At 38.9% G+C, this 14,176-nt stretch overlaps 3 protein-coding genes across 5 annotated transcripts; all 3 read right to left on the bottom strand.

The window, feature by feature from the left end:
• Nucleotides 1-35: 35 nt before the first annotated feature.
• On the bottom strand, nt 36-4,874 carry vps51 (VPS51 subunit of GARP complex). 2 transcript variants are annotated; one of them, XM_079448104.1, is made up of 12 exons: nt 4,822-4,874; nt 4,565-4,716; nt 3,951-4,080; nt 3,597-3,743; nt 3,294-3,513; nt 2,301-3,198; nt 1,942-2,157; nt 1,755-1,838; nt 1,533-1,667; nt 1,164-1,285; nt 822-909; nt 88-732 (listed from the first exon to the last, which is right to left on the bottom strand). In XM_079448104.1, the coding sequence occupies exons 2-12, from the start codon at nt 4,679-4,681 to the stop codon at nt 472-474; spliced, it is 2,418 nt and encodes an 805-aa protein (XP_079304230.1). In that variant the 5' UTR covers nt 4,682-4,716; nt 4,822-4,874; the 3' UTR covers nt 88-471. The 2 variants fall into 2 exon arrangements, with proteins under 2 accessions (XP_079304231.1, XP_079304230.1); XM_079448105.1 differs by having other exon boundaries at nt 36-732; nt 4,565-4,864.
• Nucleotides 4,875-5,084: 210 nt separating this feature from the next.
• frmd8 (FERM domain containing 8) lies at nt 5,085-11,038 on the bottom strand. 2 transcript variants are annotated; one of them, XM_079448763.1, is made up of 11 exons: nt 10,806-11,038; nt 10,317-10,432; nt 10,054-10,221; nt 9,459-9,560; nt 9,323-9,381; nt 9,061-9,227; nt 8,406-8,621; nt 8,097-8,220; nt 7,856-8,005; nt 7,481-7,715; nt 5,085-7,326 (listed from the first exon to the last, which is right to left on the bottom strand). In XM_079448763.1, exons 2-11 carry the CDS (start codon nt 10,402-10,404, stop codon nt 7,214-7,216), a joined length of 1,422 nt encoding a protein of 473 aa, XP_079304889.1. In that variant the 5' UTR covers nt 10,405-10,432; nt 10,806-11,038; the 3' UTR covers nt 5,085-7,213. The 2 variants fall into 2 exon arrangements, with proteins under 2 accessions (XP_079304889.1, XP_079304890.1); XM_079448764.1 differs by having other exon boundaries at nt 10,317-10,404.
• Nucleotides 11,039-11,890: 852 nt separating this feature from the next.
• On the bottom strand, nt 11,891-14,163 carry rab1bb (RAB1B, member RAS oncogene family b). The gene is made up of 6 exons (XM_079448128.1): nt 13,806-14,163; nt 13,406-13,478; nt 13,207-13,302; nt 13,016-13,111; nt 12,760-12,891; nt 11,891-12,620 (listed from the first exon to the last, which is right to left on the bottom strand). Exons 1-6 carry the CDS (start codon nt 13,817-13,819, stop codon nt 12,426-12,428), a joined length of 606 nt encoding a protein of 201 aa, XP_079304254.1. The 5' UTR covers nt 13,820-14,163; the 3' UTR covers nt 11,891-12,425.
• Nucleotides 14,164-14,176: the final 13 nt, after the last annotated feature.

Below are 14,176 nucleotides of genomic sequence, written 5' to 3'. Positions count from 1 at the left end.
TAGACGAGAGCTTTTGGTCTGGCTTCATTTTACATGCGTTCGACAACTGTGTGGAGGAAGGAATGTTGTGGATTTCTCCTGACAGAAGACTTCAAAACGCATTTTATTTTCGCATATGTATGTTTATTAAATACATAACATTCCACCCAGTGAATGAATACACACATTTCATGAATCAACCATGACAGAAAGATTTCTTTAATTACTTATAGACATGTCATCTTACCTTTTAATGCATTGTGATTAACAGTTATTCAACTTTTATAATTTATAATTTGCTTGTAATGCTGTGTTGTATTCATTTTAAGACCCTGACAAGAGGCTGCCATATTCCAGTTCTTAACAACCTAGCACAACTTCTGAATTTTTAACTCCTTGCATGAACACTTCAAATATAAAAACAATTCATTCACCAAATTACTTGAATTTGGGCCGCCTAACTGATAAACTATTCCTGAAGATCTTTTATCTCTACCCCCTCTCACAGATGACCTCAATAACACTCTGCTCCATTGGTGACGGGTCCAGGCAACGGTGGGCCGCGCTACCCACAATCTCATCCAACAGGAAGTGAACTAAGTTCTCGTCGGACACAAACCGCCATAGGTACATCTGCAGGTAATGGCAATCCACCTGAATCTGCTGCAGTCCGTAACGGCCAAACGTACGGAGACGAACACATTCAAGGAATGTTTTCAGACTTATTTTAATGATGCCAGTTAGCACAGAGACCTAGAGATAAGAGAAGGTGATTGTAATTATCACTAGTAGTTAACAAACTGATACCAGTGTTAAGTTTTATTTAGTTCTGTTAATCTTACCTTGTTGAACTCCACTGGGCTAAAGATGTCAATTCGCTCAGAAAATAGTTTGTGAATGTTACTGAGCAAGTTTGTGTCCATTGGAGCACTGAAACAAATCAGTGTAAATATGTAATAAACATGTAAATATAAAAAAAAACATTGATTACAAACAAATTACAAAGATGTATTTTAAAATGCATAAAATTTTTACAAAATAGCCAGTACAGTTTATCTGGACTTCTCATTTTCCACAATACCTTTGCAATACTGGACTTTTTAATCAAATTCCAAAGCAGCAGAACTAAACCTTGTCAACAATTTATAACATGAAATAAAATCGAAGTAAATCGAATTCTGCACCTGGGAGTGTAGCTAGGTGCGTATCGAATCTGCTGTCTTGAGCTGCTGTATACAGAAAAGGTACGTTTGCTGGAGTCACTGCTGTGAGCTTTTCTTACTCCCTCCTCATAAAGCAGTCCCACCTAGTGAAAATAAACAAAAGGAGAAACAACAAATTAAAATTAGGGTTAATGAAAATCTAAATTCACACAGATGCTGAAAGAGCACTTCAGCTAGACAAACAGGTAAGATACAATTCCTTTGTCGGGAAAAAAATGTGATATCTGAGCGTTCCTATGTAAAATCGATGTTCCGATCTAAACACTTGGTTAACATTTAAGATAAATGGAACAGATGTTTAAATACATAAACTTGAAGACACATGCATACCTGTACATCAATAGAGGTGGTATCTTCCACCACTCTCTTCATTACAGCTCGGACGTTTCGAGGTTCAATGGTGTTCACCCAATCTCTCGTTTCCACGCTCTTCCTGAGCATCTGAGAGATGATCAGTCCTTGAACCTAGACCACAACAAAATCAACTGAACATAACAACCTACCAATGATTTTAAAGGAAGCAGACAGCTGAAGTTCTCAATTCTTAGTTACCTTCACATAGTGATTCAGTAATTTTTGTGCCGCCTCTCTGGCCTCTGCGCATAGCGCTGTGACCGGAGTAACTGGAGTGTGATGCTGTTTAGAGAAGCAATTTAACAAAAAAATTACAAGACCGTTTTGCTAGCTTCTCTTTAATCTTGTTAGATTATGTTTTTAGAAAATATAACAGATAGTATACCTGTACAAGAAACTGTTCGTCTGTTAGTGTGAGGATGTAAGAGATGGTGGAGGTCTCATAGTCCAGACAAAGACGAGAGAGTAGCAGGAGGAGAACAGGAGGGGTAGATCCGCCTCTGTCACCTGCACTTTCACAATACTGCCGAGACGACTGGCAGATGAACTTAATAAAGCTCACCACCAGACTCTCACGCACACCCTGACTGCAAAACTCACCCTGAAATGCCATAGACCAGATGTAAGAGAAAACATGAAAACAATGTTTATACAGCACTAGTGCAAATGTCATGTGATGCAATTAATTTTGTTATTAGTTTAAGTGTGTAATATATTCCATGTCATATCACATATATTGTTTACCCTGAAATATGGCTTGTTTGAGAAAGTGATGTCCTTGGCTGTGAAGAGATGCACTGACGCTAACACAGACTTTAACTGATTGAGAATAAAGTTAGACAAGGAAGTCAGCAGCTCTGACAGATTCGGCTGTGCATCTTTACTTGCAGCATGAGATCCACCTCCTGATGTACCAGCCCCGCCCACTGTTAGACGTGGGGCAGCCAAAGCCTGTCTTACATCAGTAAGGCTATCATGGTAGAAAGTTTGTAAGGCCAACAGGTACTGTTTGATTCTCTCTCTTGCTGCCCGTACTACTATCTCAGTTCCTTGGCTGGGCACTGCTGACCCTGGAAGTAGTTTAGTAATGGCTTGTAGTCTGCGATGGAAGCGATCCAGGGCTCTCACTAATAAGGAGTTATCCCCCACCCCCTTCTCCTCCTGTATCCTTCGCTCCACTAAAGAGAAGTATCTAGCAGCCAGGGTGTCCACAAATACATGTAGCTTGCCATTAGCCATCTCAGGAATGTTCTTTGAAGCTAACTCGCCTTCCTGTGGACGGTTGATGAATAATTCTTGATAGGAGGCAATGACCAAACAGAGGCTACTAACAAACTCATTGCAACCTCGATCAATGAACTCCAGAATGTCTGTTCCGGCAGTAGATGAGAGGAAGGGATTGGATGTAGATGACTTCGAAGGAGAGACTGGATTCGATCCAGGACTTGGTTTGTGTGTAGAAGCTGCAATGGTATCAGCAACTGGTGAGTCTTTAAGCTCTGCCTCCAACCCTTGGAGATCTGCCTCCAACCTGGACTGGGCGTGGCTGAGGAATTTGTCACAAAGCTCCTCTGCGGGCTCGTCCAGCTGCAAAAGCAGCTCAACACATTCTGAGAGATCCTTAGCGCTTGAACCACCATCCCTATTGGCAAACATACGTTTTTAGAAATTTGAAAATTGTCAAGTACACTGTTCCGGATGTAAAAAAACTAAAATCACATGCTCAAGACCACAGACCTGAATTTCTGCCGCAGTTGCTGAGCGAGCTGCTCCATAATGACATGGCAGTCATCCTGGATACCTCTAAAAGAGGGCATATGACTGTACTGCTGCAGCACACAGCGCGCCTTGCGGTGGGCATTTACGGCCTGGGCATAGGCCTGCAGCTCCAGACACTTATTGAGTCTTGCTGGCAGCTCAAATAAAAACTGCAATTTACGGAGGAGTGTGTGAACACCTGTATAAGCAGAGACGTGAGTTAAAAAGAAGCTATGAAAGAAATTCTTGTTATCCATTCGATGTTGCTAGAGGACTGAATACCTGACAGTTTGGTGATCTGGGTGTGCTGGTCCTGCAGCGTCCCACTGATTCGGGCACTAAACTCTGTGATAGCTGTCATGTTAGCAGACAAGCAGTCCATCTCATCCTCCATCTTCTTGAAGTCATTCTTCATTTTCCTGATTGTGTCTGGGAAGCGTCATAGCAAAACAGGCAATCAGAAAAGTGAATTCATTATGACCTATAATATTATAAGAAGTGATGTCACATAGTCATCTATTCAAATTGTTGCAATTTAAAACAATACAAAGACAGTCAACAGACCGGTCACAAATGCAAAACAATTGGAAATTTGGTCATCAGTTTCAGTGTTTATCTATGCAACTGTTCACTGACCCGTGGCCGAGATGAACTTATTGTAGTTTTCATAAACTAGGGTCTGCATGTCACTGTCCAGAGATCTGATCTGTTTCACCATGCAGCTTTCATGGTCCATCAGCTCACCCAGAGAACATTCCTTCCTCAACTGAAAGACATAAAATATTTTGCAAACCAACGCATTTCAAAATAACATTACAGAGCATAACAACGTCACTAAAACAAATCAACTGCATGTAACAAATACACAATGAAGTGAATTGTATTTCCACCCATGGTAAGACAAGACTGGTTGGCACTTTTTTGCATTCATTTTTATTTTAAGTATTTTTTATATAAATGAATGAATGTATAAACAGATCCATAAATACATGTAAAAATACAAAAGTAATACAAATTAAAGCAGAATTTATGGCTGTATTTATTTCTTCATGTATTTATGCATGCATGCATGATCTTTTTCAAGTAAAGTCATATTCTCCAAACCATACAGCCTATGACTTCTATCAAAACCTACAAGGGGGCTAAGACAGCTGTCATCTCGAAGCCGACATGACGAATAAGCGCTTTAACTTCATAATTTAACAATACAAGTTGTGGCATTATAATGCAGGCTAACACTTCCCGTGTACCTTATTTAAATAAATCTCCGGGTCGAAATGCGGTCCGTTTATATCGCACGGATCCAGAGATTCGGCTTGATCTGTAGATTTTCCTTCCTCATTCAGGCCGTAGTACATCTTCAGCATACTGTGAGCCTGTCGCCGCCGGCTCGGGTCCGAATCTGGTGGGGTTGTGGCTGAACTCATTTTCACAACACACTTCAACTGTAGCCTTATAATAAAATGTCTTTTAGTAAAACATCTGTTGAAAGATCCCTGGTTGCTACCTGCCAACAAGTTTGTTGATGAGGACGGTGTACTGATCCAAAATGGCGCTTTATTTCATAATAAAGGTCCAAGTTAAAAGCTATTTTAATATCATCAAATTATATAATTTACCAAGATATCTAAATACACATATAACAGTAATATAATATTGGCAAAGCGACAATTTCAAATTTGTAAATATTACTTCAAATGTTAATAATATTATTTTACTTTATAATACTTGTTTCTGTTTTCACTGACTTACAAAATACCAACCAAATTTAGCTTTTTACATTTATTTTTTATCTTCAAGATGAAATCAATAACACATTAAATACCTTATTGCAGGAATAGTTTACTTAAATAAAACATCCTTATAAAATCCATCATACAGACAATTATGTACTGATAAGTATGTCAAAAGTTAGTACAAAGCAGGAATAGAAAGATTCAATGCTGTATATAAATGGTTTCAGTTCATCTCAAAGTCAAACAAATTTGGTAGAGCTAATTTGAGTATAAAACTTCACAAACAACAAAGGTTAAGATACACTTTTAAACTAAAAGACAGAGTACATTAAAAACAACAACAGTGGCGGCTAAAACTACAGTAACAGACAAAATGCAATGGTAAAAAGGCACTTTAAATTAGTTTTAACAGGTATAACTATCTTCACTACAGTTAGTGGGTGCAAATGTGTATGACAGGTCAGACACTCAGTCTGTCTGCTCAGATTAAAATAAAATGATAAAATTCAGTCTAGAATGGAAAATAAAACATGGTACAGTGTTACATAAGACTAGGCAATGTTAGATAATTGTCTTTAGCATGATACATGAATAGCACAAGCTCTCTTTAAAAAAAACGCAGAGATTTAAACCATTCCGCTGGTCTGTTTTGTAATTGTTGCTGTTATCATTTCACAGTTCAGCTTTTGAATTTTTAGTGTTTTCATTCTATACACACTAACAAATGTGATTACATCCCATGTGCAAAGCAAGCAAAGAAAGGTTTACAGAAACATGCATAAATCACAAAATCAATTTAAGTATATGTCATGCATGGACATATACATATAGTCTTTTGGTAAAAATCAGGGCTTGACATTAGGCTTTTTTAGATTGTGTACTTGATATTTTCCATGCACATACATTGAACAAACATTTCTTTATGATATTCATATTATTAGTCATAGGTTTGAATGCTCAGCAGTTGTAAAAGATAACACACTTTTGAATGTTGTAGCACCTGATACTGACATTCAATAATATGCTCATAGCTGCTGGGCATTTAGGGACCACGAGGTATTTAGCTGGTCCTGGAACTAGATGTCCAATTACACATCTTCCTTCCCTCTGTTGTCCTGGACAAGCTTTAATGCGTTTCTCATACATGTCATAGACTACATTCAAGCTTTGTGAGCCTGGAAGTACAGTACAATACTTAGTGAAAAGTTTCAAACATTGATTGAAAAACACCTTTAAATAGAAATAGTGAACTTACACTGACTGATATCATCAACCAGCGATTTGTGAGGGTAGATATAAATCATTCACTCTGCCTTACAGATCACCCTCCTGTATACAACCTGGGTAATGTTTTAAGCGGTGCATTACACCAGAAAACCAACAGAAATGAATCGTTTTGTGCAACAAGGTAGTGACCACTGATGCACACTGGTATGAGACTTCTCAGCAAATAGTAAAAACACACAATACAAAGTTATATTGAGATTAGGACAACTGCACTCAACTTCATCCGTCAATTTAACTTTGGTCATTATTAAACGGATTAAGCAGTAGCATCTTGTTGCTCGGTCTGCATATGCCAACAAGCCTAATGGTAAACTGACAGCGAAAACAACACCCATTCAGTAAAAACAGCACAGAATGTCCAGTGTTTGCAATGTTCTGCTGGCCCAGACTGCAGCACTAGTATGCATATAACACAAACTGACTGCATTGGTGGATGAGATCTTGGTTTTAGAAGTACTGATGACAGCGATTAAAGTATTGGCCTGCTGTACTCTAGATTTACAGCCACTGGGATGTTGTTAGATGGTTGCATAGTTGAATTCGACATTCAAAACAGTGACCTTTTGTTGAGTTTAACACATCAGTGTGTCACATCCTATTTTATACAGCTGTTGCACTTGAACCAAAATGTCTTAGTTTAGCATGTTAGTTAAACAAAACCGCAAATTTCACATTCGTTTTGCACAGGCAAAGAAAAAAATTGCATAAACTTAAACCTGTAAATGCACAAATCATCTATAAAAGTGGTTCAACTCTTCGGTTTGTGATCTTGGTCCAATCCGTCCATTCAGACGAGTGCTGTACTGCGTAAACAAACGTGTCTCTGAGAATCTCAATGGACAGAGTTTTGGTCGCCGGGCAGTGTAAAGCTGGGGTTCATCCTTGCTCCAAACTTTCAGTCACCTGAACAGCCGAGTAAGCGGGAGGCTGCGCCTGTCGCGTAAAGAAGGAAGCGGCTCTCTTCGGTTTTAGACGCTTGACCTCTTTACCTGAAACAATTGATGACTATTAAAAATCAATTGTGATCAAGTTTGTTAGCAAAATGTTCCCAGTGACAGACATATAAAAAGACCTTATCTGCATGTACTGGTTTAGGAGAATCTGTTAATAATCATTTTGATATGATTTTTAAGTGTCTCTTACCGTCATCAACAACATAGCTGATGGTGTTGAGAGAATGGACTCGGCTGCAGACCACGCTGCTCTGTCTGCGCAGTTTCCCCCGTCTTCGCTCTGGGGTTTTCTCACTGTTTTGCACCTGTCCTGAATGTGCTTGGGAGGGTGTGACCTCACCGTCAGTCCCTGGCAGTGAGGTTTCTGACTCACCAGACGAGCATAACTCCACACAAAACTCAATCAGACCATTCATCAGCTCAGCCTGGAAGACAGGATACTGGCTGTAAAGTGCCGTACTATGATAGTTTTAAATAAAAAATATATATGGAAGGACAGTTATTATCTGTCCTTGTCTTTAAGTTCATACCGTATGAAAGGTTTATTCATAAACTGCATGCTCACCTGTTTTGAAAAAATCTTTAATAATTTATTGACTGGCACGCCGGCCTCCTCCCCATCAAACTCGAGCCAGAGTATATGCGAGTCTCCTTCTGTTTCTGGGTAACTGTGATCCCAGGACAGCTCATTGAACTTAAGACCCAAGAGGACATGCTGTAAGAATCAAAAGATCAAGACCAGAGAAATGAGACCTTTCACACATGAAGACAGCACTGGGCATGGCAAGCTCTTATAGGACACAGACCTTCTCTTTTATATCCATAACATACACTCCTTCCAAACTGATGCCCACTTGCACCACCTTACGACCACCTCTGTGAAGTATACCCTGGGCTGGCTTGTCTATCTCACCCATGAAAAAAGCACAACTGTTGGAAGACAAAGGCATACACGATTTACAAAGCTAAACTCCACTAGATCAAAGCGAAGTCTTAGAAAACATTTCCAATGTTTTTTCTCCATAAATAATCCTAACTGGGTCAACTCTAGTTCAGAAAAATAAACAATTTATACATTTAACAAACAGTCTCTCTCTTGATAGCTATGATCATACCCATAATAAGGCAGGGTGTGGCAGGTTCTGAGGTACTGGTGCAGCAGAGCGGTGGGCTCCAGACTAGAACCATCAGAAGAGGAACAGACTGAACGATACTCCTTAATAAGATTTTGCTCCATCTCAGAGTGTCGTCCTCCCCTCCCTCTCAGCGTGGACAGAAAACCTCCTCCTAATGCAACATGGGCTGGCAGGAAGGAGGACAGCTTCTTTTCTCTAGAATTACATTTTAGGGGAGAAACTAAAATGAGTAAAAACAATTCAAGGATTCTTTGAAAAGACCACTGTTTTGCTTCACATTATTTTGAGCGACCTTCTACACAGAGATTAAGAGGCTAATGGTAATACGCTAAACATACGAAAAGCCATCTCATTTAAAGGGACAGTTTGCCCCAAAATAAATAGTCTTTTACTCAATCACCCTTATGTCATTTCAAACCTGTTTGACTTTCTTTCTTATGAAGAACACAAAAGATATTTTGAAGAATGTTGGGAACCAAAAGACATTGGCCCCATTGACTTCAATTGTATGGACACATATTCACTGTATAATTTCTCAAAATATCTTTGTTTGAGTTCCACAGAAAGAAAGAATCATATACAGGTTTTGGGATGTTTTTGGATGAACTAGCCCTTTAAGACCCATAACTGGTACCTGATTGCTGTTTTTACGGCCTGGTCATCTTGCCCTGTCCCTAGCTCAATAGCACAGGACAATGCTCCCAAAGTCATCCAATGTTCAGGGTCACATGGGTAACGGCCCTCTAAGATATTCATCTTGGCCTCATGGTAAAGTAACTTCAATACTCCTCCATCGTCAATCTAAGAAAAACAAATGTTAACAAAAAATTGTACCATGAGCTTTCTGGGTAATACCAGTTTTCAGATAAAACGAAATCCCAAAATATGTTTGGTACCTGAAGTTCTTTAGACTTGGGATAAAAAACATTTCTTTTGAACAGAAGAGTTGGCTCATCTGAAAAATACAGAAATGGGTTGTTGTTAGCCAACCTATCCATTAGGTGTAATGATGTGTGCAAAGCAAACAAGTACCTTGAGAAATGTCTTCTGTAGGGGCATCTGTGAAGCGGTATAGCAGGTCCTGCCACTGGCGACACAGTTTGTAGGGCTGATGTTTCGGCTTTAACTGCAGTTCTGTAGGAAAAGACGAGAAATTATGATATACAAATATTTTCTCCTTCAATGATCACCCATTAGCTTTTTTCTACAAGCCATTTAAAAACGAATATTTGAATTGTTGTCTAGTTTAAAGTAATAGTTAAAAATTATCTCGTCATTTAGGCCTATTCCCCCAGCAAAGTTTTCTTCTGTGGAACACCAAAGAAGATATTTTGGGAAGTCTAAGTGGCTTTGTGTCCATAAAATGGAAGTTCATAAAATGACATGAGGGTTAGTTTTCATTTTTGGGTGAACTATCCTTTTAAGAGACATTACATAAAAAGATGTCTGTGTTGAAACAGGGATCAAACACATCCCAGCTGGTGGCATTTAACGCCCTGTGGACTTCCTGATGTTACTTTATAAGCAGCCAAAGGGACTGTAAATGTCATCATTGTGTCTTTCCTCATTCACAAGTCAAACACGAATAGACTGTAAATTAGTATAACAATAGGAATCAAGGACTAACCAAGCAATGGAGAGCAGAACCAGAAAGCAAACACATCTACAGCAGAGTTGGGAATGTTGAGAGGCTCTCTGACACTGCGGCCAAGCTCCTTAGCACTCAAACAACCAAGACCCTCCAGAGTCAAGTGCACTGCACTGTCGTTCGCCAAGTACACCATCAAATCTTGGGCTGGATAAACAGAGTGGTTGCAAACTATTAGATTAGGATTCCAGTACAGTAACAGTAAATTAGAAGAGAGGACCAATGATAAGCAAAGCACTGACCTCTGGTGACCGAGGAAGCCACACTTCCGCGCTGCGAATGTGAATGTTCTGATGGTTCAGTGGGGAAGTCGCCATCATCTGCCTCCATCTAATCCACAAGTTTAGAAACTAAACTACTAAACAGGGAACATGTTTTAAATGAGACGTCCCGTACTTGTTCGTATGCGGACTTAATCAAAATTAAGTCCAAAACGAAACAAACACCATTAGCAAAGCACAATCTCTCAAATGTTTTGGCAGTAACAGTGTAAAAAGTGATGGCTAAGCAGCAACTTTAGAGTTATTAAAGCATAATGTCGTGCGATTTAGCACTTGATTCATTTGTACCATAAATCTGGGTATGTTAAACACAGCGCTAAATCAACAAATACCTATATTAAAATATAAAAAGACATAAGGAAGAAAAACTGTCGAGCCTCTACTGACAGGCTAACGTTAGCTAGCCAATACATGAACCGCCTGGTAACCAAACAACACACAGGAACATACCGAGACACTGTCCGTCGTTTCAGACACTTCTCTCTCGATCGGAAAAGACGGCAAACATCAATATTTGTAGAAAATATATTACAAAAGAGCTTAAGAGTATGACGGCGGCAACAGCTGGATATTCCTCTTAAAACCAACAGCGCCCACCAGTGAAATATTAAACGACCAGGATGTGATTTCACTTCTGTTCAACGGTTGTAGCATATTTCACCTGAAGGTGGCGCTTCGCGGTCACAAACATTTTACGCCATTCAATTTATTTGAATTCATTAAAGCATTACGTTGCATTTAATTCATTAAATAGAAACTAAACCCTGACATTTGATTGTAGAAACGTCTATGCGTTATACACATGCATAATTTGCATATTAATTATATTTAATGAAGCGTTTGCAAACATTTCATAACATTTAATCGCTTCTGGACATTCGTTCGTGTTGTTGATATTCATATGAAAATATTCAAGCTAATTTGAATAGCTATATCATATCAGTTTGACACGTCTTCACACAGTTATCGGACATTAAAGGGACTGCTTTCTAGAAGATTTTCGTTCTTCCTTTCTAGGTTTTAAGTCATTTTCGTGCGGCGCCAACGCCAAGTCTGTTGGTTATGTACATGTGACTGAAGCTCATCATTTGCATGTTTGGTTGCCATCTCCTCTGCTGCTGCTTTGAATTGCACTCGAGTAATGACAAAAAAGTTTTAACACATTTTTTAATATTCTTAAAGAATAAAAATGTCATTTTATTATTAAAATTTAACTTAAGTAACTATGGATTTTTAAATGTTTTACATTCATACACTTTTATACTTTTTGAAGTAAGTGCATCCATCTACCAATCGTGCTAGTTGTGCGTTTAAAATCAAAATGGTGTGACCTACAACGAGAAAGCAAATAAGAAAAAAAAGTGAATACTGTAAAGATTTTGTTACCTGCTCAGGATGTCCCTTTCCTTTAAGCTCAGTGATAAGAGCATGGCACTAGCAATGCCAAGGTCTTGGGTTTGATTCAAGGGATTGCACATACTCAGATACAAATGTAATGCAAGTCACTTTGGATAAAAGCGTCTGCCAAACGTAAATGTAATGTACTACCAGAGAAATACACATAATTTATTTGAATGTTATTATAATGAACATAAACTAATGAAGACAAGATTAATTATTTTTGAGAACTATATTAAAATGCTGGAAAGTCACTGCATGACCATGCTGAAGTGCAAGTCTTAAATGATCACTCTTCACAGATCTTATTTTAAAGTGTGAACAAGACACCAATGCCACAACTCTGCATATTGGAGAATTTATGAACTGTCAAATGCATGAATTGTTTCAGTGATCTGGACATGTTTCATCTACAGGCCCTGAATTGGTATTATTGACAGATATTGACAGAGACGGTTTTATTTTTAAACACATCAGCCTACAGTAAATATGAAACAAGCCTTGTCAATATTACATTGTGTGCACACTTAAACAACAGATGATTTTGTACTTTATTGAGCACCATGTAGCAGTCAGTCATGTATATCCAGATTTTCCACCTCTACACAATACTCAATAATGTCCAGTCTTCAAAACCCATCATGGTCATCACTGTCCCTGAGAAAATATATTTTAACAGCACCCGCCACCTGACTGCTGTACTGGGCTGCTTTCAATCTTCAGATCAGGTTTCTCTGAACCGCCCGAAGCTCCCGGTCTCATTCGCTTCTTTATTTCTTCTGCCATGGTCATGAAGGACTGCTCCACATTTGTGGTGTTTTTGGCACTTGTTTCAAGGAAGGGTATGCCAAGAGAGTCAGCAAACTCCTGCAAACCGAAAATATAGTGTTTACAATGAAGTTAATATATAAAAACACATGTTTACGCTAAATCAACAGAAACGCAATGTATGGGGCTGCATGTATGACACTCCCTTAACTAATCTATAGAGGAGTTATTTAGTTACCTTCGCTGTTGTGTAGTCCACCACTTTTTTTGTAGTGAGATCACACTTATTCCCAACAAGTAGTTTGTTGACATTCTCACTTGCATAGCGATCGATTTCCTTCAGCCACTGTTTCACGTTGTTGTATGATTCCTTAAACACAGACACCAAATATTAAAAAGATGTGTCCAGTTTGAATTTTCACCTATGTTTCACATATGGGCCTTTTCATGAATTATTCAAATGATGATGGATATATTACACAGGTCCTACAAACCTGGTCCGTAACATCATAGACAACAATGATCCCATGAGCTCCTCTGTAGTAACTGGATGTAATAGTGCGGAATCTCTCCTGACCAGCAGTGTCCCACTGTGGATGTGAACATTATTATAGCAGTTTAATGACAAATGCTATATTACGTCTTAAGAAAAACATACAATTTGAGAACGATTTTAAAAACGTACGATTTGGAGTTTGATAGTTTTTCCATCCAACTCAATAGTTCGGATTTTGAAATCCACACCGATTGTGCTGATAAAACTCTCAGTGTAAGTGTCGTCCTGAAATAGAAGAATGAATCAATTATTAATAATCAATAATAACTTATTTTTTATATTATACATGCATTCGGTCATTCAAATTCATGTCACCAAAAGCACCTACCGCAAACCGTAGGAGGATGCAGGATTTTCCAACTCCAGAATCTCCAATCAAAAGTAGTTTAAATAAGTAGTCACTGTAAAAAATGTGTAGAAACAAATATCAAATTTGTATTTTCAACTCACACGGCTGTTCATAGACTCCATCTGGCTTAAGGCCTAGAAACACACTTGAGCTGTCAAGACGTAATTTACAAACGTGTCCTGCTTGAGACATCCCTATGAGACTTTTATTTCCACGGGCATCTCCAACGCAACAATGAAAGAAAGCAGTCACCATGACCGCAGCTGTAATCCCACTCATAACACCACTCATATTATTTACACAAGGGTCATAGGGATTGGCTCAGGAAGGTTAATAGAAATTAAATGATGTTCATAGATCACAGAGTAACACGACTTACTATTCAGGGTTCATGATGTGACACCAGAGAGGTTGTTATTGTTTGTCCAGATGGTTAAAGCGCCCTGGGTCGCCTAGTGCTCACCGGCTGACCGCAAATTCTCAGCGAGTATTTTTAGTCGCGACGAGGCAATTAAAAGAGGACTTGTGAGTTTTTACTCTGTTTTTAGGTAGACAGTGACGACTTGAGAGATCTTTTGCGCAATGAAGTCCGTCTGGCTGTCCGACTCCTCTCTTCTTTCTGGTTTTTACAGCCGCGCAGGTGCGGCAGTGACGGATAATGGTGTGCCGCTTACAGATCTAATTCTTATCAGCAGTCGCCACCTAGTGTTGGGATCCATGCACTTGTTATGTTGTGCATTGTAAAACTGT

The sequence above is a fragment of the Barbatula barbatula genome (assembly GCF_947034865.1).
Source record: "Barbatula barbatula genome assembly, chromosome: 24".
Taxonomy (NCBI): Eukaryota; Metazoa; Chordata; class Actinopteri; order Cypriniformes; family Nemacheilidae; genus Barbatula; species Barbatula barbatula.
This window is presented reverse-complemented; position numbering and strand designations above follow the sequence as displayed.

What these genes read in the sequence shown, in the direction of transcription:
- vps51 (XM_079448105.1), bottom strand. Translation starts at nt 4,741, where the DNA reads ATGAGTTCAGCCACAACCCCACCAGATTCGGACCCGAGCCGGCGGCGA. An exon ending in CAACTGCGGCAGAAATTCAG is followed by an intron (nt 3,199 to 3,293) that starts GTCTGTGGTCTT and finishes GTTTGCCAATAG; the next exon opens with GGATGGTGGTTCAAGCGCTA. An exon ending in GCCCAGTGGAGTTCAACAAG is followed by an intron (nt 733 to 821) that starts GTAAGATTAACA and finishes TCTTATCTCTAG; the next exon opens with GTCTCTGTGCTAACTGGCAT.
- frmd8 (XM_079448763.1), bottom strand. Translation starts at nt 10,404, where the DNA reads ATGGAGGCAGATGATGGCGACTTCCCCACTGAACCATCAGAACATTCA. An exon ending in TACAGAAGACATTTCTCAAG is followed by an intron (nt 9,382 to 9,458) that starts GTACTTGTTTGC and finishes TGTATTTTTCAG; the next exon opens with ATGAGCCAACTCTTCTGTTC. An exon ending in GCCGTAAAAACAGCAATCAG is followed by an intron (nt 8,622 to 9,060) that starts GTACCAGTTATG and finishes ATGTAATTCTAG; the next exon opens with AGAAAAGAAGCTGTCCTCCT.
- rab1bb (XM_079448128.1), bottom strand. An exon ending in AAACTATCAAACTCCAAATC is followed by an intron (nt 13,112 to 13,206) that starts GTACGTTTTTAA and finishes TCACATCCACAG; the next exon opens with TGGGACACTGCTGGTCAGGA. An exon ending in TGGACTACACAACAGCGAAG is followed by an intron (nt 12,621 to 12,759) that starts GTAACTAAATAA and finishes TTCGGTTTGCAG; the next exon opens with GAGTTTGCTGACTCTCTTGG.